General features: G+C 45.5%; 1 protein-coding gene across 5 annotated transcripts in view; it reads right to left on the bottom strand.

Annotated features, from left to right (window-relative positions):
* IL12RB1 (interleukin 12 receptor subunit beta 1) overlaps nucleotides 1–27843 on the bottom strand; it is a 485568-nt gene that overhangs the window by 283449 nt on the left and 174276 nt on the right. For 4 of the 5 annotated variants that reach the window (XM_068233781.1, XM_068233782.1, XM_068233779.1 and 1 more), the window contains one exon: nucleotides 26893–27056. In XM_068233781.1, coding sequence (XP_068089882.1) covers nucleotides 26893–27056 — 164 coding nt within the window. The remainder of the gene's footprint in view (nucleotides 1–26892; nucleotides 27057–27843) is intronic. The other variant, XM_068233780.1, reaches the window with a different exon arrangement.

The following is a 27843-nucleotide window of genomic DNA, read 5'->3' as shown; positions in this document are numbered from 1 at the left end:
GGGGCAGCTATACTGGGGGCAGCTATACTAGCTATACTGGGGGCAGCTATACTGGGGGCAGCTATACTAGCTATACTGGGGGCAGCTATACTAGCTATACTGGGGGGCAGCTATACTGGGGGCAGCTATACTGGGGGCAGCTATACTATCTATACTGGGGGCAGCTAAACTAGCTATACTGGGGGCAAATAAACTAGCTATACTTGGGGCAACTATACTAGCTATACTGGGGGCAGCTATACTGGGGGCAACATTACTAGCTATACTGGGGGCAACTATACTAGCTATACTTTGGCAGCTATACTAGCTATACTGGGGGCAGCTATACTAGCTATACTGGGGGGCAGCTATACTGGGGGCAGCTATACTAGCTATACTGGGGGCAGCTATACTAGCTATACTGGGGGCAGCTATACTGGGTGCAGCTATACTAGCTATACTGGGGGCAGCTATACTAGCTATACTGGGGGGCAGCTATACTGGGGGCAGCTATACTAGCTATACTGGGGGCAGCTATACTAGCTATACTGGGGGCAGCTATACTAGCTATACTGGGGGCAGCTATACTGGGGGCAACTAAACTAGCTATACTGGGGGCAGCTATACTAGCTATACCGGGGGCAGCTATACTAGCTATACTGGGGGCAGCTATACTGGGGGCAGCTATACTGGGGGCAGCTATACTGGGGGCAGCTATACTAGCTATACTGGGGGCAGCTATACTAGCTATACTGGGGGCAGCTATACTAGCTATACTGGGGGCAGCTATACTAGCTATACTGGGGGCAACTATACTAGCTATACTGGGGGCAACTATACTAGCTATACTGGGGGCAGCTATACTAGCTATACTGGGGGCAGCTATACTAGCTATATTGGGGGCAGCTATACTAGCTATACTGGGGGCAGCTATACTAGCTATACTGGGGGCAGCTATACTAGCTATACTGGAGGCAGCTATACTAGCTATACTGGGGGCAGCTATACTAGCTATACTGGGGGCAGCTATACTGGGGGCAGCTATACTAGCTATACTGGGGGCAACTAAACTAGCTATACTGGGGGCAGCTATACTGGGGGCAGCTATACTGGGGGCAGCTATACTAGCTATACTGGGGGCAGCTAAACTAGCTATACTTGGGGCAGCTATACTAGCTATACTGGGGGCAACTAAACTAGCTATACTTGGGGCAGCTATACTAGCTTTACTGGGGGCAAATATACTAGCTACACTGGGGGCAAATATACTAGCTACACTGGGGGCAAATATACTAGCTACACTGGGGGCAAATATACTAGCTATACTGGGGGAAACTATACTAGCTCCACTGGGGGCAGCTATACTGGGGGCAACTATACTAGCTAATACTTTAAAATACAGTTAGCCCCGCCCTCATATGGTCATGACCACGCCCATTGTTTTGCCGCGAAGCACGCCGCACACATATAGCATTACATTCGCAAGTGCTAGTGTACCAGAGCTGTATTAAAGTAAAGGTTTTATACATACCTGGGGCTTCCTCCTGCCCCATGTGCACAGATCGCTCCCACACCACCGTCCTCAGTCTTCTCCGTCTTCTGTACCCGGTCCTGTTAGTTCAGCCAGTCGCGGCCAGTCTGCGCAGGAGAAGAGCACCCTCTATGTATCTCTCCAGCGGCTGCTGGAGAGATACACAAAGAGCACACTTCACTTACGTCAGACTGGCCGCGATTGGTTGAACTTATGGGGACCCGGTACAGAAGACGGAGAAGACTGAGGATGGTGGTGTGGGAGCGATCCGTGCGCATGGGGCAGGAGGAAGCCCCAGGAATGTATAAAACCTCTACTTTAATACAGGTCTGGTACACTAGCACTTGCGAATGTAATGCTATATGTGTGTTCTCACTTGAGCAGTGTGATTATATAAAAATAATTCCTAGCAATGCATTAGCAAGAGCTTTTCAAATCACTCAGCATTTCAACCAACACTTTAAAAAATATTGCAGTGTGAACTAACCCTTAGGGTTTTTTTTGTTTTGTTTTGTTTTTTTGCTCTTTCACTGGGCATTTTGTTTTTTTACTGGTCTTTACTTGACCTTCTGGATGTAACCTCTGGCATGACTGACTGGAATCTGACCACTGGCATGGCTACCAACCACCTTCTGACCACTGGCATGGCTACCAACCACTTTCTGACCACTGGCATGGCTACCAACCACCTTCTGACCACTGGCATGGCTACCAACCACCTTCTGACACATTAGTGCGAGCAGCCGGCAGCGGGCGGGACTTACTTCTCCTCGTTCCAGCGCCGGATCTGAGTGCCGCTGCTCTGGACCAGACCAGTCTAGCGGCAGTGGAGTGCTCGCACTGAAACGAGGAGAGGTAAGTCCCGCCCGCTGCCGGCTGCCCGCACATTACTTCTGGAGGGGAGAGGGAGGGGAGGAGAGCCCCAAGGTGAGGGAAGGGGGGGGGGGATGGCCCCCCTTCTCCACCGCTGCTCACAGCTCTCCTTCCACTGTGCTGCTTCCCTCCAGCTGGGAGACACCTGACTACCTATTCTGGGGACATATACCCCCTGACTACATATACTGGGCACATATACCCCCTGACTACATATACTGGGGCACATATACCTCTGGCTACATATACTGGGCACATATACCCCCTGACTACATATACTGGGCACATATACCCCCTGACTACATATACTGGGGCACATATACCTCTGGCTACATATACTGGGACATATACCCCTGGCTACATATACTGGGCACATATACACCTGCCTACATATACTGGGGACATATACCCCTGACTACATATACTGGGCACATATACCCCCTGACTACATATACTGGGCACATATACCCCCTGACTACATATACTGGGCACATATACCCCCTGACTACATATACTGGGCACATATACCTCTGGCTACATAAACTGGGACATATACCCCTGGCTACATATACTGGGCACATATACACCTGCCTACATATACTGGGGACATATACCCCTGACTACATATAGTGGGCACATATACCCCCTGACTACATATACTGGGCACATATACCCCCTGACTACATATACTGGGCACATATACCCCCTGACTACATATACTGGGACATATACCCCCTGACTACATATACTGGGACATATACCCCTGACTACATATACTGGGGCACATATACCTCTGGCTACATATACTGGGACATATACACCTGGCTACATATACTGGGCACATATACCCCTGACTACATATACTGGGCCCATATACCCCTGACTACATATACTGGGCACATATACCCCTGCCTACATATACTGGGACATATACCCCTGCCTACATATACTGGGCACATATACCCCTGGCTACATATACTGGGCACATATACCCCCTGCCTACATATATTGGGCACACATACCCCTGGCTACATATACTGGGCACGTATACCCCTGCCTACATATACTGGGGCACATATACCTCTGGCTACATATACTGGGACATATACCCCTGGCTACATATACTGGGCACATATACCCCTGACTACATATACTGGGCACATATACCCCTGCCTACATATACTGGGACATATACCCCTGCCTACATATACTGGGCACATATACCCCTGGCTACAAATACTGGGCACATATACCCCCTGCCTACATATACTGGGCACACATACCCCTGGCTACATATACTGGGCACATATACCCCTGGCTACATATACTGGGGACACTACCCCCTGGCTACATATACTAGGGACATATACCCCTGACTACATATACTGGCACATATACCCCTGGCTACATATACTGGGCACGTATACCTCTGGCTACATATACTGGGGACTACTATACTCATGGCTACTTATACTGGGGACACCTATAGACCTGGCTACCTATGCTGGGGGTACCTATTTTGGGGGAACGCCTGTCAGATTATCTGCATTTTTGTGGAACCACTGTTGTGTATTTTGGGGAACAGCTGCCAGATTATGTGTATGTTAGGGGAACGTCTGCTGCCTGGTTACGCGTATTTTGGAGAACTGCTGCCAGATTGTGTATGTTTGGGGGACCACTGCTGCCAGAGTATATGTATTTTGGGTGTTACGTGTATTTTGGGTTATATGCTGCCAGGTTTCGCGTATTTTGGGGAACTGCTTCCAAATTATGTGTATGTTGGGGGAACTGCTGCTGCCACATTGTCTATTTTGGGGGAACCACTGCCATATTATCTGTTTTTTGGAGGAACTTCTACCAGATTACGTGTCTTTTGGTGAAATGCTGTCAGATTGCATCTATTTTGGAGGGATACACTACGGCAGAGCTCAAACTTCCCCGGCAGACCTTTTACATCACTGCTAAGGTCATGTATATTTGGCCCCAGCCGTGACCACGCCCACATTATGCTTGGCCACGCCCATTTATGGCACGCCGCGCTGCGTGCGGCGCAGGAGTTTTCCGGGTGAGTCCACTCACCTCTTTTCCCAGGACTAGACCCCTGTGTACATACACACATACTACACATACACATGCTACACACACACACACACACACACACACACACACACCACACACACTGCATACACACACACACATACTACACATACACATGCTACACACACACACACACACACACACACACACACACACACACACACACACACACGTACTGTACACGCACTGTATACACACACACACTCTGTACATACACAAATACTACACATACACATACTACACACGCACATACTGTACACATATACACACATGGTACACACACATACTGTATAAACACTGTATCCATATACACACACTTTATACACACACACACACACACACACACACATACTACACGCACACATGCTACACATACACATGCTACACACACACACACACACAAGCTGTACACATGTACATACACTACATTGGCAACACAACACATGTTTGTTGACTTAACACACGTGGCAAATAAAACAACACTGTGTAAAAATAGCAAAAAGAATGAACTCCAGCAGGCAGTTTGACCAAGTCATAACACGCTATGTTCCTCTGCAAGACCATATTTTTAATTAGAAGTTGAATAGAATATGATGCAATTTTCTTACCATAATTTATGAGCAAAGCTTACTTTGCTTATTAAAAGTTAAAGTGTGTGTCACCAGTGCCCCTTTTCACAGGAAGATAGGTCATACATATGAAACAGAAGGAAAACAGCGACAACTGCTTGAATGGCTCGTACACAAAAGGGCAAAAAAGAGAACAACTACACACAACCCCCCAGACAGGCTGTGTCTCACAATTTGCAGCGGCGGCCAGCATGATATCTTCTTCTCTCTGGCCTGGATTACTTTTGTCCTGCTGCGTGCTTGAGGAGGAGGGCCTGACGACAGATCCAAAGAGGACATTCAGGAGGTAGAAAAGAAAGATACCTCCAGGTCCTAGTGCCCGCTGTTGCACGCTCCAGTGTGCTCAGAGAGAAATACATGTCTAATCATGCGTCCGCTCGCTCGTTAATGCATATGGGCGGGCGGTGGGCCCCAGAGCTGCAGGCCCCTTCTCAGGCTTCCCCCTTCCGGGCCCCACTGCATCTGCATCCCTTGCAGGGGCGGTAGTTACGCCCCTGTACAGCAGTATTTGGTTGTGGTCTGACAGGTGTGTTTCAGGGGTGACTATGAGGGCATTGATGTTTATGGGGTTTGTGTCTGTGATGGCATAATCCACCACATTGCTGCCTACATGTGAGTTCATAGTATATCTCCCAAGAGAGTCACCCCTGGTTCACCTATTCATTATGTATAGGCAGAGGCTCCGGCAAAAGTTCAACAGAGCTTTCCCACTTTTGTTTTCTGTCTTATCGTAACTATTTCTTGCTGTCTGCATTGGTTCCTGGTAATCGCTCTCTCCTACATGTATGTATGAGTTTCCCTCAGAGGTCAGATAATCTTTCTTTGTGCCTGTTCTGGCGTTGAGGTCTCCATAGATGAGCACTCTGCCCTAAGACTAAAAGTAGCTGGCTTCTCTTTGTAGGATGGAGCTGTTTATTTTGATCCAGATGTGGTTGTCTCCGCGTTTGATTGCTTTAATGTGCTCTGTAAGCTCCTCCTTGTACCAGATTAGTATTCCTCCTGAGCGGCGGCCCTGTTTAATGTTCCTGTTTTTCTGGGCAGATATAGAGAATTCCCTGTATCCCATGGGTGCAAGAGATTCATCCTCTGCCGGGTCCATGTCTCCAGGAGGATTTGGATATCAATGTTTTTAAGTCTCTTTTTCAAATCTGGATCATTGGTTTTGGATCCAAAAGCTGAGGCGTACAGCCCTTGGATGTTCCAGCTACTGATGGTAAGGGATGTCATTTTAAGTCGGTTTACCTTGTAATGAGCAGAAATTTTCGTAGGACTTAGTATTTTCGGGGGGAGGGTGGACACTATTGTGGATGTCACCTCAATATGCTATGTAGGTTGATAAGCAAAGTTCTGATTTCTGCCATGATGCTACCCTCTGTTGCTCTGTGTTGCCATTGTGGGGCAGGCGGTTTCCTATATGTTTGCCATGCTTGTGGGCTCTCTCTCTGGTGTTGGGACATTGTGGTTTCCTGTCTGATTGTTGGGTTAGGGCTTTCTTGGAGTCTCTGGGATCTATTTAGCACCATGTTCTTTAGTTCCTTTGCTAGGTGGTTGACTCCTTGTTTGTTAAGGTGCTTGTTGTCATACAGATGGTGGGTTGTGATTGTGGTATGCTGTGCCAGTTGTATTGTCTGGTGAGGATCTGAGATGGGAGGCCAGCTCTGCATTAATTTGTTTAATTGTCTGGTGAGGGATGTCTTTTCTTGGGAGCAGGGAAGAGAGGATAATCTTTGTGCTGGGAAATTTCTGCTGTGCCCTTTTAACCATTACAGACAATTTGTCTGTGATGGTTTCTTGGTCTGTGGTGTTTTCTTGTTTAATGTCATTGGTGCTGGTGTGCAGGATGAGATGTTTTGGGTCTGTGAAGTAACCTGTGTTACTTGTTCAATTGTTGAACTGATGATTTTGATGACATGCATCCCTGGAAAGAGTCTCCTTGTGTCCAGGTATCTCCCATTAGAGTCTATAACCAGCACATTATCAGGACTGCGAGATTTGTAGGAGCCATTTGCTTGGTGTTTAGGCTTGGGCTGTGGGTTGTTGAGTGAGGCTATGTTGGCAGTATTTGGGGAGGCGTCTGGATGGCTGTGACTGTCACTGGTCTCTTGGATGATTATTGCTTCCTGTGTGTTGTCTTTGGTCAGCACAGGTTTTGTGGGGGCCTTTGTGCTTTTTCTTGTCTCCTCTAACTTTTGCTGTTTTAATATTTTTATATTCCTGATCTCCTCCTTAAGTTATGAGTTCTCCTTCTGTAGTTTTTGTAGAGAAATGTTGATAACATTCAAGGCTGCAGTGTACTCAGCTTTCATCCTGGCTATTTCTTCTCTCAATTGATCATTTACATTTTTCACACCTTGGCTGCTTTTAGTTTCTTTCCTGAAAAGAGTGAAGTCTCTTTCTAATTGGGACAGACAGTCTCTGAGAGTCTCCAGGGAGAGGTGTGAGGGGCCTGGTGCCTGGTCTTCTCTGGAGGGGGGGGGGGGGGGGGCTGTTTCTGCTGTTTTGGAGTTTGGTCCTCAGCCTTATCTCTGGGAACAGTCCTTGCAGATGATTTACGACCATTGTTTGTGTTGACAGAGTTTGTCTGGTTTTCTTTAAAGTTAATTGCAATTATCAGGATAAAGCTTTTCAAATATATTTAAGTAACAGTTCTGCCCCCTGAATCAAGACACTGCCATTGTGGTATACAGTTACTGTAAGTGTAGTAATCTCTGGGTCCTCCTTGTCTTTTATTCTGATTTGTCTCCCATTTGTGATACCATTTTTTTTATGTTTGTTTGTTGTTGAATTTTTCACAAATGGCAGTATGCCAGGCATGGGTGTCATGTGTAAAGAATATCAGGTTTGTTCTTACTCTAGGGTTACAGGAATAGTCAGCAAACAGAGTTTCTGGTATGCTTTTAGCTAGCTTTAGTCTTTCTTCTTTCTTTGCATCATTGCTTTTATTGCCAGAAGAGTAAACTATCTCCCAAGTGCCAGACCCCCTGCTAGATGTGCTGGGCTTATCCGCATCCTGGCTTGCCTTTTGATCTGCTGGCTTCAAGGTTTCCATTGTGAATCCCTTGATGATTTTTTTCTTATTTCTATAAGTAATATTCAGCAGAAATGCCCTTACCTTGGATGAGTGTTTTCTGCAGGTTTGGTCAGTTCTGGGGGTACTCTCTGCTGGTGTTAGGATCTGTTGGTTGGCTGGAGCTGGCTGCTGCTGCTTGTTGCTTTTCCTCTGAGTGACATAGCTTGTTTATCTTTTTATAAGTGGGTTATCTTCTCCATTCAGAGCATTTGCTTTTTCTCCATTCAGAGCATTTGCTTTTTCTCCATTCAGAGCATTTGCTTTTTAATCTTTGGAAAACCTCTGGTTTTCATGTTATGTCTTGGTTATGTCCTTTCAGCTCCCCCATTACAAGGTAAAATTGGTGGAGTTTCAGGAGCTCATGTTCAGTGCTCTCTCTCTCTCTCTCTCTGCAATCTCTCTCTCTCTCTCTCTCTCTCTCTCTCTCTCTCTCTCTCCCTGCCTTTCTGCTGTCTCTCTCTCTGCCTTTCTGCTGTCTCTCTCTCTGTCTTTCTGCTGTCTCTCTCTCTCTTTTAATGCATTTTTGCTGTCTCTTTCTCTCTCTTGCTCTCTCTCTCTGACTCCTGGCTGTCCCTCTCTGCTGTCCCTCTCTGCTCTCTCTCTCTTTGCTGTCTCTCTCTTTGCCTCTCAGCTGTCACTCTCCCTCTCAGCTGTGTCTCTCTGCCTTTCTACTGTCCTCCCCACACACTGGCACCCTCCTCCTACCTACTGGCACCCTCCTCCTACCCACTGGCACCCCCCTCCAGCCCATTGTCACCCTCTCCCACCCACTGGTACCCTCCTGCAAAATCTGGGGTGTGGCTTAATGTGGCTTAATGCGCGTGGCGCAGGGGGCATGGCTTAAGTTTCCCTGTTACTATCTAAACTAGAGGGCACCTATGTCTGAGGCACTCGCAATCTAATCCCTACCATAGCCGTAGTCTAATGTCCCACCATTGTTAAGTTTATGTAAATTTGGCTACACCTGTGACCACACCCACATTATGGTTCATGGCCACGCCCATTTCTTCGGTGTGGCGCGTGCTCCCACTCCCCCGTTTTTGACCCCCCTCTCCCTGAAAAACTTTCTGCGGATGCCATGCTTGCTGGGGATGGAGGCTGCTGCTGAATGCTGTCTGTCTTAACACCCATATTAAATGCAATAATCACCCCAGTATGAAATGCAACTTTAACACCCATATTCAGTGTTCTTCCCAGGCTCTTTTAGATGGGTGCTTCACCCAGTTAATTTTGGTGAGCACCCGGCTGTCATTGGCTGTGAAATGCTTAGGTGGGTGGAGCCTACATTAGCCGTGTCCTGATAATACGGAGGTGGAAATTGCAGGCTCTGAAGACATTTTAGATGTGGTGGATGAAGGAGAGGTCAGTGTCCAAGGTGACACTCAGACAGCGGGCCTGAGAGGTAGGGTGAATGGTTGTGTTGTCGATTGTGAGGCCGAAATCTGGGAGGGGTGCAACAGTGTGGGGAGGAAAGATCAGGCGCTCAGTTTTTTCTACGTTAAGCTTCAGGAACCTAGCTGACATCCAGTAGGAAATTGTTGAGAAACATGAGGAGACCTTGGAAATGGGGGAAGGAGGCGCCCTGAAGGGTACTCAAAGAATAATGTGTATGCCAGTGGTGTAGGTATCAGCTATACACACCAAATAACCTACGGCAATAAACGGTGTGTCTTGAAAGGTAAGGAATAATCCTACTTTGAAAGAGTAGTCACAAACAAATACTTTAATAGGGCACTTTAAAATGGCAACGCGTTTCGCGGTATAAGCCGCTTCATCAGGTCGAGTATCGTGCCTTTTGAGGGAAAAAAAAACAGCAGACAAGGCACTAAGATAAGGAAACATTTCTGATTTTGCTACATCCAATAAAAACAGTATATGAGCCAAAACAGTGTACCATGTACATATAACAGTATATACATAACTATGGTTAGGAACACACATATATATATAAAAGATATGTGACATATTAAAATGCATTAAGACCTAATATACATTGTATAAGGCAATGTAATGCTCAAGTGGTGTAGCTCTGGAAGGCTGGTATAAATGTAAGTAGGGGAGGTAAGTATTTGACCTAGGCTCTCCTAGCTCTGCTTGAGCTGGGGAACTCCTGGGAGCCAAACTATGCTGGGGTGGGCCAGCGAGGGGGAGTATGTATATCATACATGTGTGTATTAGGGTGGGAGCTCTAATACGAGCTCTAGCCAGCGAGTTAGTAGTTCATAAATCTATAAACATAGTTTATATACAAACACAATTAGCCTCTGAAGGTAAATGCTAAGTTGATGAGGCTCAAGGTATACGCTCATGTTCAACATGTATAAAAGAAATGTTAAAATAAAAAGATTGACACATAGACATAAATAAATGCATATGTTTGGGAAGTTGAGGCTCCGGTTTTCAATCAATTCTCAGTATGTATGACGGCCTCTGGGGGTGATGCAAGAGTTGATGATGCTCAGGATGTGTGTAGGTATCCATCATGTATTATATAATAAGAGTATGGGGAGGAAAACCGGGAGAAAAACGGGAGGGGGGGGGGCGTGCGGTATGGCTACCAGGGGTGATACTGGGTTGGAGAAGGAGGTGTAGATTGTCGCTTACCTAAGTCAGAGTGTCCCCAAGCTCGGGCACCTGCAGCGCCGCTGCTGCAATGCTGGGTTTAAATTGTGGTCCGCGCTCGTGTGTGGTGGAGGCATGGCGGATGATGTCACCACGCCTACCACGTATTGCCCTCTACCAGCGCTAAGGAAACAGAGGCTGCTAAGGAAACCGGCGGACAGAAAGAAGCAAAAAATTTGGCTGAAAGGTCATCATCTCTAGAGAAGCCAGAGAACAAAGTAACAGACTGTAAGGCATCCAGACTACCAAGAAGAGTCCAAACGGAAAAGAATACACAAAGGAAGCACATTACAGACTTCTTCAGTTCCAGCCAAGAACCCACCAGCAGCTCTGACTCATATTCTGCAGAAGGCACATCCTCTTCATCTTTTTAGAATTGCCCACGGTAATGGGCGAGATGCCACCCTTGAGACCAAGGATGAAGGACCCATCGAGCCTCTTGGCCCCACTGAACATCTCCTCACCACAGAAAAGACCAGCCCAAAGCCCAGGAAGAGAGGCAGACGAGGTGGCAAAAAAAGCAAACAGTAAAAGATCTGTATGAAGCAAGAAGGGTCGAATAACGTCCAAGCAAAATGCATTTTTAATCTTTCCAGCCACAAACTTAAACCCGTTGAAGAGAGGGTCCTGTCCAGGGGACTCTCTTTCTGCCCCTCGAAACCGCCTAACTTATATAAATTATTTGTGGATCTAAACAGCTTTATACGCAAACTAACACTTAAGAGATACTTCAACAATAAAACCTTACACAAACAAAGATCTACCAGAGACAAAATTACAAGTCCCAAAATAACGAATTCTGAGGAATTTTTGGCCACCATCTTCATCGACTAGGAAGAACTGACTTTGGAGAAGTACATTCACACCAATTTAAAGAATCCATCAAAATTCTACCCAACAACACATAAAGGACCCTATGTCGAAGCATTTTATAAGCAGGTAATGGAAGATTTCAGAAACCTAGAGACCAAAGAAGGAAAACGAAATCTCACCAAAATGGAAGAGAAAGCCATTAAAGACCTACAGGCCAACAAGGATATCATTATCAAGGCTGCAGACAAAGGAGGAGGGATAGTAGTTATGAATCGAGATGACTACATTGATGAAGCCAAAAAAAATCCTTAATGACAAAGACTACTATGAGGTACTCGCATGGGACACAACTAGGGACCATGTGGAGGCCCTCAAAACTCTAACCAAATGGTCGATGAAGGAATAATCAGTAAGGCAGAAAGAGACTTCATATGGATAACGGATCCCGTACAAGCATATTTCTATCATCTCCCGAAAATACATCAATCCCTCACCAACCCCCCCAGGACAACCGATCATAGCAGGAATAGACTCCATCACATCACATCTGTCAGAGCTGGTCGAACTACACCTACAACCTCACATGAGAAATCTCCCATCATACCTCAAAGACTCCACACAACTTCTCAATGAACTGAAGAATATCCAGTGGCAAGAAAGATACCAGTGGTTAACCCTAGACGTCTCTGTACTTTATTTGAATATTGATCACAACATAGGATTGAGGGCAGTTTGGTACTACCTGAGCCAAGACCTGAAAATACCAAGCAAACAGAAATACTTCTTAATTCAGGCTATCACATTCATACTCACCTACAATAGCTTCAGATTTCAAGAAACAGTCTACCTTCAGAAACGAGGATCAGCAATGGGGCAAGCTTTGCACCAAGCTATGCCAACCTCATGATGGGGCGGTTGGAAGATCTACTACTGGGCCAGGAGAATCCATTCAAAACCAACATCGTCATGTACAAGAGATACATAGACGACTTAATCTTTATATCGGATGGAGACTGCAAGTCTATAAAAAGATTCCAAAAGTATCTGAACGATAACGACTGGGGGATTTCGTTCACCTCCAACTACAAAGAGAACAAATAGAGTATCTCGACTTGACTCTCTTTCATGAAGGAACCACCATCAAATCCAAAAACTACTTCAAAACTGTGAATGCAAACTCTTACATAGATTACAAAAGCTGTCACCACAAACCATGGAGAAATAATATACCATATGGGCAATTCCTCAGGAATGAAGAGTTATGACATCCAATCAAAGATCCTAATGGAAAAGTTCAAGGAAAGGAACTTCCCCAAGAATTTGATTAAAAAAGCAAGGAAGAGAGCGAGACTTGCCCAGAGGTACACTTTATTGGAGAGAAATAACCACAAAAAAACAAAAAAAGAGCACAAAGACGACAAATGATAGTCAACTTCATCACAAGATACTCAAATCAACACAATACCATAACATAACATTCTGAGAAAACACTGGCCCCTGCTACAAAGAGATCCAATGCTGAAGATGAATCTAGACGGCAAACCTAGATGTGTCTTCCGAAGAGCGAGGACACTCAAGAATAGGCTGGCACCAAGCTTACTAAGATGCACAGACCAAGAACAAACAGGAAAAAGCGCAAGAAGTCATCAAGGCCACATAACATGTTGTTCACAAACCAGGTGCCTATGTTGTAATACTATCAGCACCGGCGCAACCTGTTTCAAGTCTACGGTGACAGGAGAAACACACTCCATTAAACACAGTATGGACTGTTCAACCAACTTTGTGATCTACCTGGTGACCTGTCCCTGCAGCCTACAATACGTGGGCCGCACCACACAACAAATCGAAACAAGATGGGGCCAACATAGACGGAATATCACCAACGGCTATCTCAAACACAGGCTCTCGAGACATTACAAATCCTACCACGACCCGCAGATAGAAGGGACTAACATCTGCCCCATATAATATATTCCAGAATCCACACGGAATCATACGAGCAGATTGAAGAATAGAGAAATGTTTTGGATCTTTAAACTGGGCACCCTACAACTAGACGGATTGAATATATGCTTAGAACACAACCTCTAACACAGCAAACAGGAAATATAACAACCCCGGAATATTCCCAAAACAAAGAACTGACTCCATGCTCAGAATACATTAATTATAGCAAAAAGGAGGTCATAAGGCCACCATAATTATACCAATATCAAAAATAAGTTTATTACAATATAAATTCATACAAAGCACAATCCCCTAGATATAACCCACAAATAAGCAAGGAACCCTCCCCATATTAAAAACCAGAGAACCATGTGGAGCATAAGTTATGCATGAGTGGTGCAGTCAGGGCCGGCCCGCCCATGAGGCGGGGTGAAACTTTTGCCTCAGGCGGCACTTCTGGGGGGCGGCACCCGCCCGTCCATGTGTGTGGGGGGCCACCCGAGCTGGAGGGGATAGCGGGCAGGAAGGGGGTATTGGGCCTAGCGGCGGGGAGGGGGGTCGGACCCCCCCCTCCCTCGCCTGGGTCCCCCGTCCTCCGCTCCCCTCCAGCTTTAAAAGTGAAGTCGCTGGCTGCAGCTATGTGTAAGAGGCAACGGGCGGGGATTACTCACCTCTTCCTCGTTCCAGGTCAGCGTGCGCTCCACTGACGTCACTTCCTGCTACGCCGCAGGAAGTGACTTCAGTGGAGCGCACCCTGACCTGGAACGAGTAAGAGGTGAGTAATCCCCGCCCGTTGCCTCTTACACATAGCTGCAGCCACTAGCCAGCGACTTCACTTTTAAAGCTGGAGGGGAGCGGAGGACGGGGGACCCAGGCGAGGGAGGGGGGGGTCCGACCCCCCCTCCCCGCCGCTAGGCCCAATACCCCCTTCCTGCCCGCTATCCCCTCCAGCTCGGGCGGCCCCCCACACCCACGGCTTTTCTCTTTGAAAATTGCCTCAGGCGGCAAAAAGTCTAGGGCCGGGCCTGGGTGCAGTGCCTACAACTTGAGTAGTATATCAATCACTGGCCTAGGCCTATAAGACTACCGTATTTTTCGGACTATAAGACGCACTTTTTCTTCCACAAAAGTGGGGGGAAAAAGTCAGTGCGTCTTATAGTGCGAATAGTAAATTTTGACCAGCACCTGTTTGTCCACCATGCTGTGTCCTCCGCCGGTGTTCTCCATTCTATGCCATGTGCGTCCTCAGCGCAGTGTCTGCCCCCTTTCTATGTCCCCGTCCTCACGCTGCAGCCACTTTTTACTGTGTCCATTGTCCCCTGTGCAGTGTTCTCCTTGTCCCCGTCCCCGTGTATCACGTCCCCATGTCTGGACTGCTGTTTCCGTACTCACGCTGCAGCCACTTTGTATTGTATCCAGTTTCCCATGCGTCCTCCTTGTCCGCGTGTATTAAATCCCCATGCCCGAAATCATGTGCGTGTAATCGCCGCAGCCACGCGACTCTGATAAGGAAGTAAGCAGAGGAGACATCTACCAATCAGGCGGGGGGCGCTGTCCCAGACAGCCAATCGCTGCCGCTTATTGCTCCTGCTTCCTTTTTGATAGGAAGCGATGGTCTCGCCGGCGGGACCAAGGGGAGTGCGCTGATTGGCTCCAATGTTGGAGCCTTCGTCCCACCCTCCAGACTGCGTTCAAGGCAGAGAGAGAGAAGGGAGCACGAACGGCAGTGTGATAAGCGGTCCGGGGAAGCGGCCCCCTACCCGATTGGTAGATGTCTCCTCTGCTTACTTCCTCTTCATTGGAGCGTGGCTGCGGCTATTACAGGCACATGATTCCAGGCATGGGGACGTAATACACGCGGACAAGGAGGACGCTGCACGCATGGGAAACTGGATACAGTACAACATGGCTGCAGCGTGAGTACGGAAACAGCAGTCCGGACATGGGGACGTAATACACGGGGACAAGGAGAACGCTGCACACAGGGGACACTGGGCACAGTAAAAAGTGGCTGCAGCGTGAGTATGGACACAGCAGTCCGGGCACAGGGGACACAGGGACAAGGAGTGGACGCTGCACACAGGCACAGGGGGCACTGGGCACCTACAAAGTCATTGGCTTCAGCTGAGTGTGCACACAGGAGTCTGGGGACATAGGAGACAGGGAAAAGGAGAGGGACGCTGCACACAGGGACAGGGGACATCAGCTACAGTATGGACACAGGGGTCAGATGTGGGGGGATGTAGGAAGGAGGACAGGAGGGCAGAGCATGGCACAGGGTAACTCCAGGGGACACAGTGGAACACCAGAGGATGACATAGGGGGAGACAAGAAGCACAAAGAAGGCTCAATAGGTACATAATAGTTGGGGGGAAAGATCCATAAGACACCCCTGCACTATAGAGGCACCAGGTTTAGTATATTTTTTTCCCTAGTTTTTGACCTCTAAACCTAGGTGCGTCTTATAGTCCGGAGCGTCTTATAGTCCGAAAAATACGGTATATATACCCACACAGTCGCCCATGCATACAATCACCTTTTATTCTGCCACAATGTCTCAAATTGTATATCGGGTGCCCCCTCTCTTCCTTTACGTATTCTTAAGGATAAAGATATCCCTTTGCAGATAACAAGTTCCAGTTGTAACAGCTAAAGGCTTCCAGATATCTTGTCACATCATGGCTTTAAGCATAGCATGTTTAAGCAAATATGGATGGGTCTCACCCGTGGAGAAGTCCCCTCTGTGTACAAACAATACCGCTCACTCCTCAAGGATGTTGTGTCAATCTGGAGGCCATGCGCATGGTGGTCCCGGTGTCCCTTCAGGCTGCCGGTCTAAATGATTCCACCCCGTGTTATTGCAAACACGCTAGACACGCTAGATACGCTGGTCCTGTGTATGGGGTTGATGCGGCCGCCAGGGGTGAAGTCACTAGGCATGCAACCTCTCAGCCAGACAGAGCTCCACCCACCGACGCGTTTCACACCCACATTGGGCGTTTCATCAGGGTGTGGCCTATACGGCCATTGCAATCTCTTAAGAGCAATCCCATAACCCCTCCTTCTGTGTAACCACGGTAACCAGCAAACTTCTACCCGTTGATTTGCACGGAGGCTGTATTGGGTCATAAATATATAGAAAACAATACCGATTGTTTAGCACATAGCTTCCAAGTGGATTTATGAGTTCTCTCAGGTTGATACCCTTGCTGCCGTATACATATTCTAACAGATAGTCCAAACAGACCAAGAGTCCAGTACTTCTTGTGGGGTAAATAAAACGCCGTACAGCATTGCCCAACGGATATCAGTGGCTTCACACATCAAAGTTTTATACGGTCTAACAGATACTGATGTATATTTATTTAGGCAAATAGATCACAAAAGGGAGGATGGAAAAAGAAAAATCAGATTCTTCCTGTGGCATAACATATATCATGCATTACCCTTATAGCACAAATGAATTACAACATGCAGGGGATGTACTTAGATTTAATTATTTAAGAACTACCTATATCTATTATGTCTCAAAAATGGGGAGAGGTCTAATTCAGCATTGAGACCAAGGGGGCAACTGTACCTAACTTGAAAATCCACATTGCCTCCTTGCAATAAAGAACCTCATCAAAGTCCCCCCTCCTCCCAGAAATGTTGAGACCATACAACCCCTTCACTAAGGTCCCTTTTAAGGAGTTGTTATGATATTCCCTATAATGTTCATATACAGTATTATACCTGTGGCTTTGCCTCCTGTTATTTTTCCAAAGTGCTCTAATACTCGATCTTTCAAACTTCTTTTTGTTTTCCCCATGTACATGAGTTTACATGGACATTGAATTGAGTATATTACTCTAGTGGTCTCACAATTGATGAAGGACCTAATTGTAAATTCATCTTTTCCATCACTACTGCAAAAGACATTAGTGCATTCAACATAGGGACATAGTTTGCATTTGGAGCATTTATACATTCCAACTGGTCTTGGGGGCCCCCAATATACAATTTGAGACATTGTGGCAGAATGAAAGGTGATTGTATGCGCAGGCGACTGTGTGGGTATATATAGTCTTATAGGCCTAGGCCAGTGATTGATATACTACTCAAGTTGTAGGCACTGCACCACTCATGCATAACATATGCTCCGCATGGTTCTCTGGTTTTTAATATGGGGAGGGTTCCTTGCTTATTTGTGGGTTATATCTAGGGGATTCTGCTTTGTATGAATTTATATTGTAATAAACTTATTTTTGATATTGGTATAATTATGGTGGCCTTATGACCTCCTTTTTGCTATAATTAATGTATTCTCACTGTTTAGGTTGGCCCCACCCTATATTTTGCAGGGTATATTAACCAATTTATGAGGCACCATCGCTTTTTTATTTATTGATACATATGATTAGTCTTGTTATATTAACAATACGCAATGGCCGGATAATTTGTTCTGGCATCCCCAATTACCCCCAATTGATGTATGTAATTAGTATCCTCCCCTTGTTTTAATTAATTTTAAATTTTCTCATAATTGGGTCAATTTAGAATACGGGAGATTGTTCCAATAACAACACAAATTTTTTGACATGGCTTATACAATTGGAGAAGATCTTGATGGCAAAATTGCTGCTAGTTTTACTCATGTGGCTGTGGAAACAGACAGTGACCTCTCTGAACTTAAGGAGCTGTTTTTTCACATAAAAATGTGTTGATAAAACAGCTCAAAAGGAAGCGGAATGCCTCCCTCCTGGAGTCCTATGTAAAGGCAGGAGTAATACCCAATGGTGTATTGGAGAGAATTATTCCTGCCGGTAACCTTCTAACTCCACGGTTTGTGGAAAAGTGGAAAGAGAAAGCTCTTGAACCGGGATTAGAAATTTTAAAGATGATGGCAGATGAGGAACGAGAACAGCTTAAGGAAATTACTGAAGAAATATCAGATAGTGTGACTGAATTGAACACTCTAAGTACCCACAGTTCAATTCCTTTAATGAAAACTTGAAAAGGCAGATTGAAAAAATACAGGCTAGTATTAAAAAACAAAAGCAACAAAAATTTCAGAAAGATATAGCAGGTTGGGACTCGGATGAGGCCCTTAACCGAATTAATAGAATAGAACAGAAAAAATCAAGAAGAAGGGGTAGGAAAGGTTCCTCTGGACTTGAAAGTTTGGAGCCATCGAGTATTGATACTGATGGCTCCATGGGCAGTAAAAAGTCGGTTACTTTTTTAGAAGAAAGCAATACTCCCAGGAGAGGGCGAGGGAGGAACAGAAAAAGAAGAGGACAAGGCAGAGGAGGAAGAGGAGGTCGAGGGGAGTGGAAGAATGGGTTAGGGAGGGGGATGGAACAGGAGGACAAATGCGATCAGATAGACGAGGAGTTACCAGTCAGAGTCACCAGGAGCGGGAATCAGAGGAAATAGAACTTAGAAATAAGGAGACTGGCAGGAATATAATAAATCTTTCTGTCTTTCAACTTCAGGACAGACACATTTCATTACTCAAACGAGGATTGTCTTTTTCCCCAACTACTTCTGGTGACACTTTTGAAATCTATAAGGATATATATTTGTTCCTGAGGAAAGTCTTGCTGGAATTGTCCTATGGACAATCTTCTCAGCAACCTATGGAACAGTGGCAGGGTTATATCCCTCTCACATTGAGTGAGAGAGAAACCTTAGCAGCTTTGGAATCATTAATGCAGGAACAGGTATTAGTTGATCATTCTGTGATCACACAAAATCAAAACGATACTCCAATGGATATAAATCTGGTCCCCTCTCAAGTTAGTCAGGAAGATAACTCTTTACCCATACCCCCGCCTCCACAAAACACCAATCTGCGTCTCAACTCCACTTATATGCCACCTATTTCACAGAATAGGAATGTTAAAGTGTTTTTGGACACTGTGGAACAGGAACTTTGGAAATTGAGACTTTCTCCTCTCCATGGGGACAAAAATGTATCGTCTCAGGAAATTATTGCCTTAAAACAGACATGGGCAAACTCGGCCCTCCAGCTGTTACTAAACTACAAGCCCCACAATGCATTTGCCTTTATGCGTCATGACTGTGGCTGTCAAACTCCTGCAATGCATTGTGGGACTTGTAGTTCCGTAACAGCTGGAGGGCCGAGTTTGCCCATGCCTGCCTTAAAAGAATTACAACAGGCCCCAAAATTGATTATAAAACCTAGTGATAAAGGGGGCAATGTTGTCCTCATGGATGAGGAGAAATATATCCAAGAATTAAAACGACAGTTGGGCGATATTTATACTTATCGCAAACTCAGGGATAATCCTTTCCCATCTATAAAAGATAGAGTGAATGATCTATTAGATGATGGATTGGCGGAGGGCATTTTGACAAACAGGAATGGGAGTATTTAACTGTGACCACGTACAATATTCCGACTATATATGTCCTTCCTAAGGTGTACAAATCATTACAAATCATTTGAAAACCCACCGGGGTGAGCTATCGTCTCAGCGGTAGGTAGCCCGACTCAAAGATTGGGACAATTTATTGACAAAAAGATCAGTTCATTGGTACAAGCGCTACCTTCATATGTACAGGACACACGTGATGTTCTGGGGGTTCTGGACGGTTTTGTGTTGCCCCCGGGGTCCCTCCTTGTGGGGATCGATGTTGAATCTTTGTACACTTTGATCCCGCATGAGGAGGGGCTCCGGGCAATGTCTCTCTTCCTCCGCGAGCGGCATCCCTCTGCAGTGGCCCATAATGCTTTTATAGTTGAATCTATGGAGTTGATTCTGACCCGGAATTGCTTTATTTTTGAGGGACAATACTATCATCAACTGAGGGGTACGTCCATGGGGGCGTCGTGTGCACCAGCCTATGCATGTCTCCATCTGGGACTCTGGGAACGGGAGGAGGTATTTCCAAGTCCTGAATATGGTGCACACGTCGCCCTCTGGATCAGGTACCTGAATGATGTCTTGGTGGCATGGACAGGAACAGCCGTACAACTTGGTGAATTCGTGGCCAAGCTAAATCAGAATAATAGGAATATTAAATTAACTTATACATCTGGTATGGAAATCTCCTTCCTGGATCTCATGTTGAGAGTGGAGGGTGATGCGGTTGTGACCACGTCTTTTCGCAAACCTACGGCCCGGCAACACACTTTTGCATGCCGCAAGCCACCATCCAGTATCCCTGAAAAGAGGTATCCCTTATGGCCAGTTCCTCTGTTTACGTAGGCACTGTGGTAGAGACGATGACTTCAGGAAGTTGTCTCGTCTGATGTACCAGTGATTCCGGGACAGAGATTACTCACATTCAGTATTGCACAAGGCGCTTAAAAAGGCATGTGGTAAGGACCGACAGGAATTGTTGGCCCCCATGGGGATGCCGCAAAGTGCGGAGGGGGAGGGACATACGCTGCTCATAACCGGTTTCAGATCCCATTGGGATGACCTGAGGGAGTTGCTTATTAAATTTTGGCCCATTTTGAGAGCTGATCAGGAGGTTGCTAAAATTGTAGGGCCGCGTCCTCTTATCACTGCCAGAAGGGCACCCAACTTGAGGGACTTTGTGGTACATAGTGAGATACAGAGGAATCCCTCAACTTGGTTGGACCGTAGGAGACCAGTTGGAATGTATAAATGCTCCAAATGCAAACTATGTCCCTATGTTGAACGCACTAATGTATTTTGCAGTAGTGATGGAAAAGATGAATTTACAATTAGGTCCTTCATCAATGGTGAGACCACTAGAGTAATATACTCAATTCAATGTCCATGTAATCTCATGTACGTGGGGAAAACAAAAAGAAGTTTGAAAGATCGAGAATTAGAGCACTTTGGAAAAATAACAGGAGGCAAAGCCACAGGTATAATACTGTATATGAACATTATAGGGAATATCATAACAACTCCTTAAAAGGGACCTTAGTGAAGGGGTTGTATGGTCTCAAAATTTCTGGTAGGAGGGGGGACTTTGATGAGGTTCTTTAGTGCAAGGAGGCAATGTGGATTTTCAAGTTTCAGGGTTTCACACCCTGATGAAACGCCCAATGTGGGTGTGAAACACGTCGGTGGACGGAGCTCTGTCTGGCTGAGAGGTTGCATGCCTAGTGACTTCACCTCTGGCGGCCGCATCAACCCCATACACAGGACCAGCGTATCTAGCGTGTCTAGCGTGTTTGCAATAACACGGGGTGGAATCATTTAGACCGGCAGCCTGAAGGGACACCGGGACCACCATGCGCATGGCCTCCAGATCGCCACAACATCCTTGAGGAGTGAGCGGTATTGTTTGTACACAGAGGGGACTTCTCCACGGGTGAGACCCATCCATATTTGCTTAAACATGCTATGCTTAAAGCCATGATGTGACAAGTTATCTGCTAACAGTGCTTGTTCACCACAAAACCCGCTCTAGCACCTGACTGCAGTGCCGGCTCTGCCTTACCTCTCTTCCATTACAAGACTGCTATCAGCTACACAGCCTGAGCATACATTTAAAGGGACCCTCATCCTTACAGTCTATAGCTAATTACAGCCAAGTCCAGTCTCCTGCTGCAGCTCCACAGAGTGCTGGAATTCTACTTTTCTTGCTTTGCACTACCCACAATAGCCTCCAACGTCCCTGGGGCCCCTATATAGGTCCAATAGTATCTTCCAACATATACAATGTGTACGTTACCAATAGCCCTAACTCCGTTTTAACTTTGGTTTAATCATCAGTGCATGGACTCACTAGGGGACATTTACCTCTGAATACGTTACCTCAGGGAGGATGAACTTCACCAGCACCTACACACACACACACACACACACACACCCATATATATATATATATATATATATATATATATATATATATATATATATATATATATATATATATACAGATACACAAGTCTATTCCTAGTCCTTTAAGTACATTGGACTCATCAAGGGGGCACCAGAAGAAGGGAGCACTGATATTTTTTTTTATTACTGTCTGTGAAATCTATGACAACTGTGTATATATCTTTAAAATATTTTTATGCATAATTTGCAACCCTGTGATATGTAATATTAATATAAACAATGTATGTGATGATGTCTAAACCAGTCACACATATCACGGTCAAAGATCGCTAAATCTTTATGTGTTTATCACGGAAGAACCATGTATCTCCTGCTAGAGATGCTGTCACACTCCAGCTGTCAGCTTTTATTCATCTATTTATTATCATTTTCTTAACAGGCACTCTGTTTATACTGATTCCTATACAGAACACACGTTTGGTTAGTCTCCTGAGTTTTTATCCACACACCGTGGTCCCCTGTCCCCCCCTTCGAACTTGGCCCCATATCCTCCATATACAACTATGGGCCTCCACATCCCAAACAGGGACTTCAGAAAAATGGCCACCAAGGCAGATCCCAGAGAGGCGCACCTGCCCCTTGTCACCTAGGAGACCGCCGATACTCCCCCTCCCGGCGCCTGCACGAGGGTTAACACGTGGGGAGCGTGTTGATATCACCTGGTCCCGCCTCTCATCGTCTAGGAGACGGGACCATTGAGTCACCCGCTCCTTGCACCGGTCGAGGGCAATACGTGGTAGGCGTGGTGACGTCATCCGCCATGCCTCCACCACACACGAGCGCGGACCATAATTTAAACCCAGCATTGCAGCAGCGGCGCTACAGGTGCCCAAGCTTGGGGACACTCTGACTTAGGTAAGCAACAATCTACACCTCCTTCTCCAACCCAGTATCACCCCTGGTAGCCATACCGCACGCCCCCCCCCCCCCCTCCCGGTTTTCTCCCGGTTCTCCTCCCCATACTCTTGTTATATAATACATGATGGATACCTACACACATCCTGAGCATCATCAACTCTTGCATCACACCCAGAGGCCGTCATACATACTGAGAATTGATTGAAAACCGGAGCCTCAACTTCCCAAACATATGCATTTATTTATGTCTATGTGTCAATCTTTTTATTTTAACATTTCTTTTATACATGTTGAACATGAGCGTATACCTTGAGCCTCATCAACTTAGCATTTACCTTCAGAGGCTAATTGTGTTTGTATATACACTATGTTTATAGATTTATGAACTACTAACCCGCTGGCTAGAGCTCGTATTAGAGCTCCCACCCTAATACACACATGTATGATATACATACTCCCCCTCGCTGGCCCACCCCAGCATAGTTTGGCTCCCAGGAGTTCCCCAGCTCAAGCAGAGCTAGGAGAGCCTAGGTCAAGTACTTACCTCCCCTACTTACATTTATACCAGCCTTCCAGAGCTACACCACTTGAGCATTACATTGCCTTATACCAATGGTCTTAATGCATTTTAATATGTCACATGTCTTTTATATATATGTGTGTGTTCCTAACCATAGCTATGTATATACTGTTATATGTACATGGTACACTGTTTTGGCTCATATACTGTTTTTTTTTTGGATGTAGCAAAATCAGAGATGTTTCCTTATCTTAGTGCCTTGTCTGTTTTTTTTTTTCTCCCTCAAAAGCCACGATACTCGACCGGATGAAGCGGCTTATACCGTGAAACGCGTTGCCATTTTAAAGTGCCCTATTAAAGTATTTGTTTTACGACCTCGTGAGTGACTACTCTTTCAAGGTAGGATTATTCCTTACCTTTCAAGACACACTGTTTATTGCCGTATGTTATTTGGTGTGTGTATACACACACATACCTGACTGGTAGTTGATACCTACACCACTGGCATACACATTATTCTTTGAGTACCCTCCAGGGCGCCTCCTTCCCCATTTCCGTGTCGGCTTCCCCTGGGACCAGGGGACACCACCTTGGCAGGTGGCATTTTTCCAAGGAGCTGCGACCACCAAAGCAACGTCACAAGGCCGAGTTGGGACGGTGCTTCCCCACATTGGTTGCCTCCTGTGCAACCCGGCTTTGTGAGTATATATCTTTATTCTTAACGCTGACCTGGCATACATGAGGTAATACATCAGATCAGACTCCTGGTGTCTTCCCGTCCCTTTCTTTATCTTCCCAGTATATGATGAGACCGTGTTCATGATGGTGGATGAGATATTGGGGGTATGGAGGTAAATCTGAGTGTTGTTGGCATAAAGGTGGTATTTTAAGCCCAGGGAGGAGATAAGTTTGCCAATTGAGGAAGTGTATTTGGAGAACAGAAGGGAGCCCAGAACAGAGCCCTAGGGAACCCTGACTGAGAGGGGGGCAGGGGTTGAGGAGGAGCCATTGAAGGAAGTTGTGAAGGAGTGATTGGATAGGTAGGAGGAGATCCAGGCCAAGGCAAGATCATAGATGCCCATGGACTATAGTGATTGGAGGAGGAGGGGGTGGTCTACAGTATCAAATGCCTAGGAAAGGTCAAGGAGGAGCAGGTTGGAATAACTGCATTTGGCCCTGGCAAGGGTAAGGTCATTGCCCACCTTGGCGAGGGCTGTTTCAGGTGAGTGTGCAGGTCGGAATCCAGACTGTAGGGGGTCAAGTAGGGTATTGGTGTTGAGGTATTGGGCAATGCGTTGGTGGACCAGGCGTTTGAGGAGTTTAGAGGCATAGGGCAGGAGGGAGATTGGGCGGTAGTTTGAGGGTAGGGATGGGTCAAGTGAGGGTTTTTTCAGCAGGAGAACTACAGTGGCCTGTTTGAAGGCTTTGGGAAAGGTGGCTGTGGAAAGGGAGAGGTTGAACAAGGAGGTGAGGACTGGGGCCAGGTCAGGGAAGTGGGGGCGAAGGGTGCTTGCGGGTACAGGGTCAAGGGGGAGGAGGTGGAAGGGGAAGCCACTAGCAGCATGCTGACTTCATCAATGGTGGCAAGAGCAAAAGAGGTGAAGGGTGGATGAGACAAGGGAGCGGCTGGGAGGGAAGTTAAGGGGACAACCGGAGATGCGTTGGGAAGGGAGGGATGGGGGAGGGAAATTTAATTGCATATTGTTGCAATTTTAATGTTGAAATGGTCGGCGAAGTCCTTGGCTGAGAGGGAGGAGCAGTTTGGCCTTGTAATCTAGGAAATCAGAATTGATATGTGATTTCCTCCATTTCCGTTCAGCTGCTCGAGTTACTTTCCTGAGGTTACATGTGTGGGTGTTGTGCCAGGGTTGGGGGGCTTGTTAGGGCGGAAGATTAAAGGGGCAGCTTCATCTAAAGCAGATGAGAGGGCAAGGTTATATTGTGCAGCCGCCTTATTGGGGCATGTGAGGGTGGGTAGGTGGGAGGAGAGGGTGAGAAGGGGACTTGCTAGGACAGTTCTTCACTTGTCTGTAGAAAGATGTATTTTACATTAATCCAAGGTGAATCAGTACTAGATTCTTTGATTATTTGCTGAAAAAAATACCCACTTTAAATGATAACTTAAATGCAAGCTTAAATACAACCTATAACTTAGTGCCAGATTTTTATTTTTAAGTTGCTGATGTTAAATCTTGGCTCTTGTTTTATATCTTTCTGTTAGTTGCCACAATCATTATAACAAGCTAAATAAATGTGAAATGGTGATCACTTAACTAAATCTGCTCCATGCTTAATTCTGATGTGCGATGTTCTAAAATTCTTACTCAAGGTTATATGATCTATTTGATTGTTAATTACAGTACAGTATATGGTCTGGCAATGACCAACAGATTTTTATGACAAATCCTTTGCAGAGTTAAGGTTTCTCCTATTATCAAATCATGGATGGCATAGAGGTTTGAAAACATCTCTCCATTTAATTCCTTTCCCCAAGTCTATATTTGCCTATCATTTGTTACAGACCTTAATTTTCTCCACCAACATTTGCATTTAAATCCCCCATATTTGCATTTAAAACAATTTGCATTTAAATTAAGGTGTTTTCAACTAACTTTCTTTACAGATGTATTGAGGTTCTAAGAGAAGGCTTTACTTAGTGGAGTATTAGCTACTTCAGCGGGTCCCTAATGCTGTATCACTGTAACTTTTCTTACAATGGTTCCAAAACATGCTATAAACAGACTCTCAGATATGGGCTGCTAATAAATAAGACTTCTCTTCTCTTCACTTGTCTATTTAATACAAAAAAACAATAGGAAATATTGTATTCCACAAAATCACACGTCACACACTTTGTATATACGTGGCAATAAAATATAAAATTAAAGATTATACGCAGAGTAGCTATTATGTTTCACTGCAGTAGTACACAATGAGTGGGGCACAATTAAAGAAGCGCCCCTTCAAGAAACAGAAGTATTTTAAATATACTGTTTATGAAGGTTGTACAAATACAATCAATAAAGGAGAATATACAAAGCAAAAAAAAGGCTTGAGTTGTAGACCAATAAATATAAGATAAAATAGATCCATGACATATTTTTACATTACATTACCTGCTCTGTCCAGCAACATAGTAACATTTTCAGAGAGGTAGATGTGTTCCCCTTCATGGGCCTCCAACCAAATATCAATTTGTTGCTTGAAATGAATTTGACTGCCATCAATAATAATGTAAGTTTGCTCCCCTGCTTCAAAACTGTCACCTCCATCTTCACTGCTGAATGAAAAGAAAAATCTGTCTGTTATGATGGTCAAAATATGCACATCATTAGTATAGCACAAATCTCTGCACTTGCTCATACCCTTTTTGTTTGTGAGTTTGAAAAGTGTTCTCAGATGAACCAGCAGGTCTGACAGATTCTTATTTCTCCTTGAAGTTAAAGAGGAACTATCAAAGAAACTGCCCTTCTATAAACCCCACATACCTATAGAGCTTTTAGCCAGCAACAATAGAAAGCTTTTCAGAGGTTTTTGATGACAGACTGTGTGAAAAAAATGCTTTGTTTATAAGCTTTTGTAACAGTTTGTGTCGGCATCAGGGCTAGTGCTGTACCATGTAGATAGGTTCCACTTTTCTGTCACTATTCACAGAGGAATGATTTACTGTTTGTTTCTGCCCTGCTTACACACATGCTGCTTTTTCACAGAGCATATGAGGACCTGAAGAGAAGGACCTGTACTTTTTCCTTCCTTGGATACCTCACACCCCATTCAGATTAAGCTCCTACTGGCTGTAAACTCTGTTTACACTGCATGAGGCAGAGAGGCAGAGACACAAGAACACACAGAGCTGCAGCTGATGAGTTATGTACACACAAGCTATATTTCTGCTTTCTATCATTCTAAACACATATTACTCATAGGATTACAGCCAGTGAAGATTGTTTCTGTATGCTGGATGTTCTGGACACAGTCCTCTATAGTAATGCCCCCAGTGAAAACTGTTCTCTGGACATCCGATTCCGGTGCCCTCATGAGCGGCGGACAGTAGCGGAGCTTCACCA

This window comes from Hyperolius riggenbachi, chromosome 1 (assembly GCF_040937935.1).
Source record: "Hyperolius riggenbachi isolate aHypRig1 chromosome 1, aHypRig1.pri, whole genome shotgun sequence".
NCBI lineage: Eukaryota > Metazoa > Chordata > Amphibia > Anura > Hyperoliidae > Hyperolius > Hyperolius riggenbachi.
This window is presented reverse-complemented; position numbering and strand designations above follow the sequence as displayed.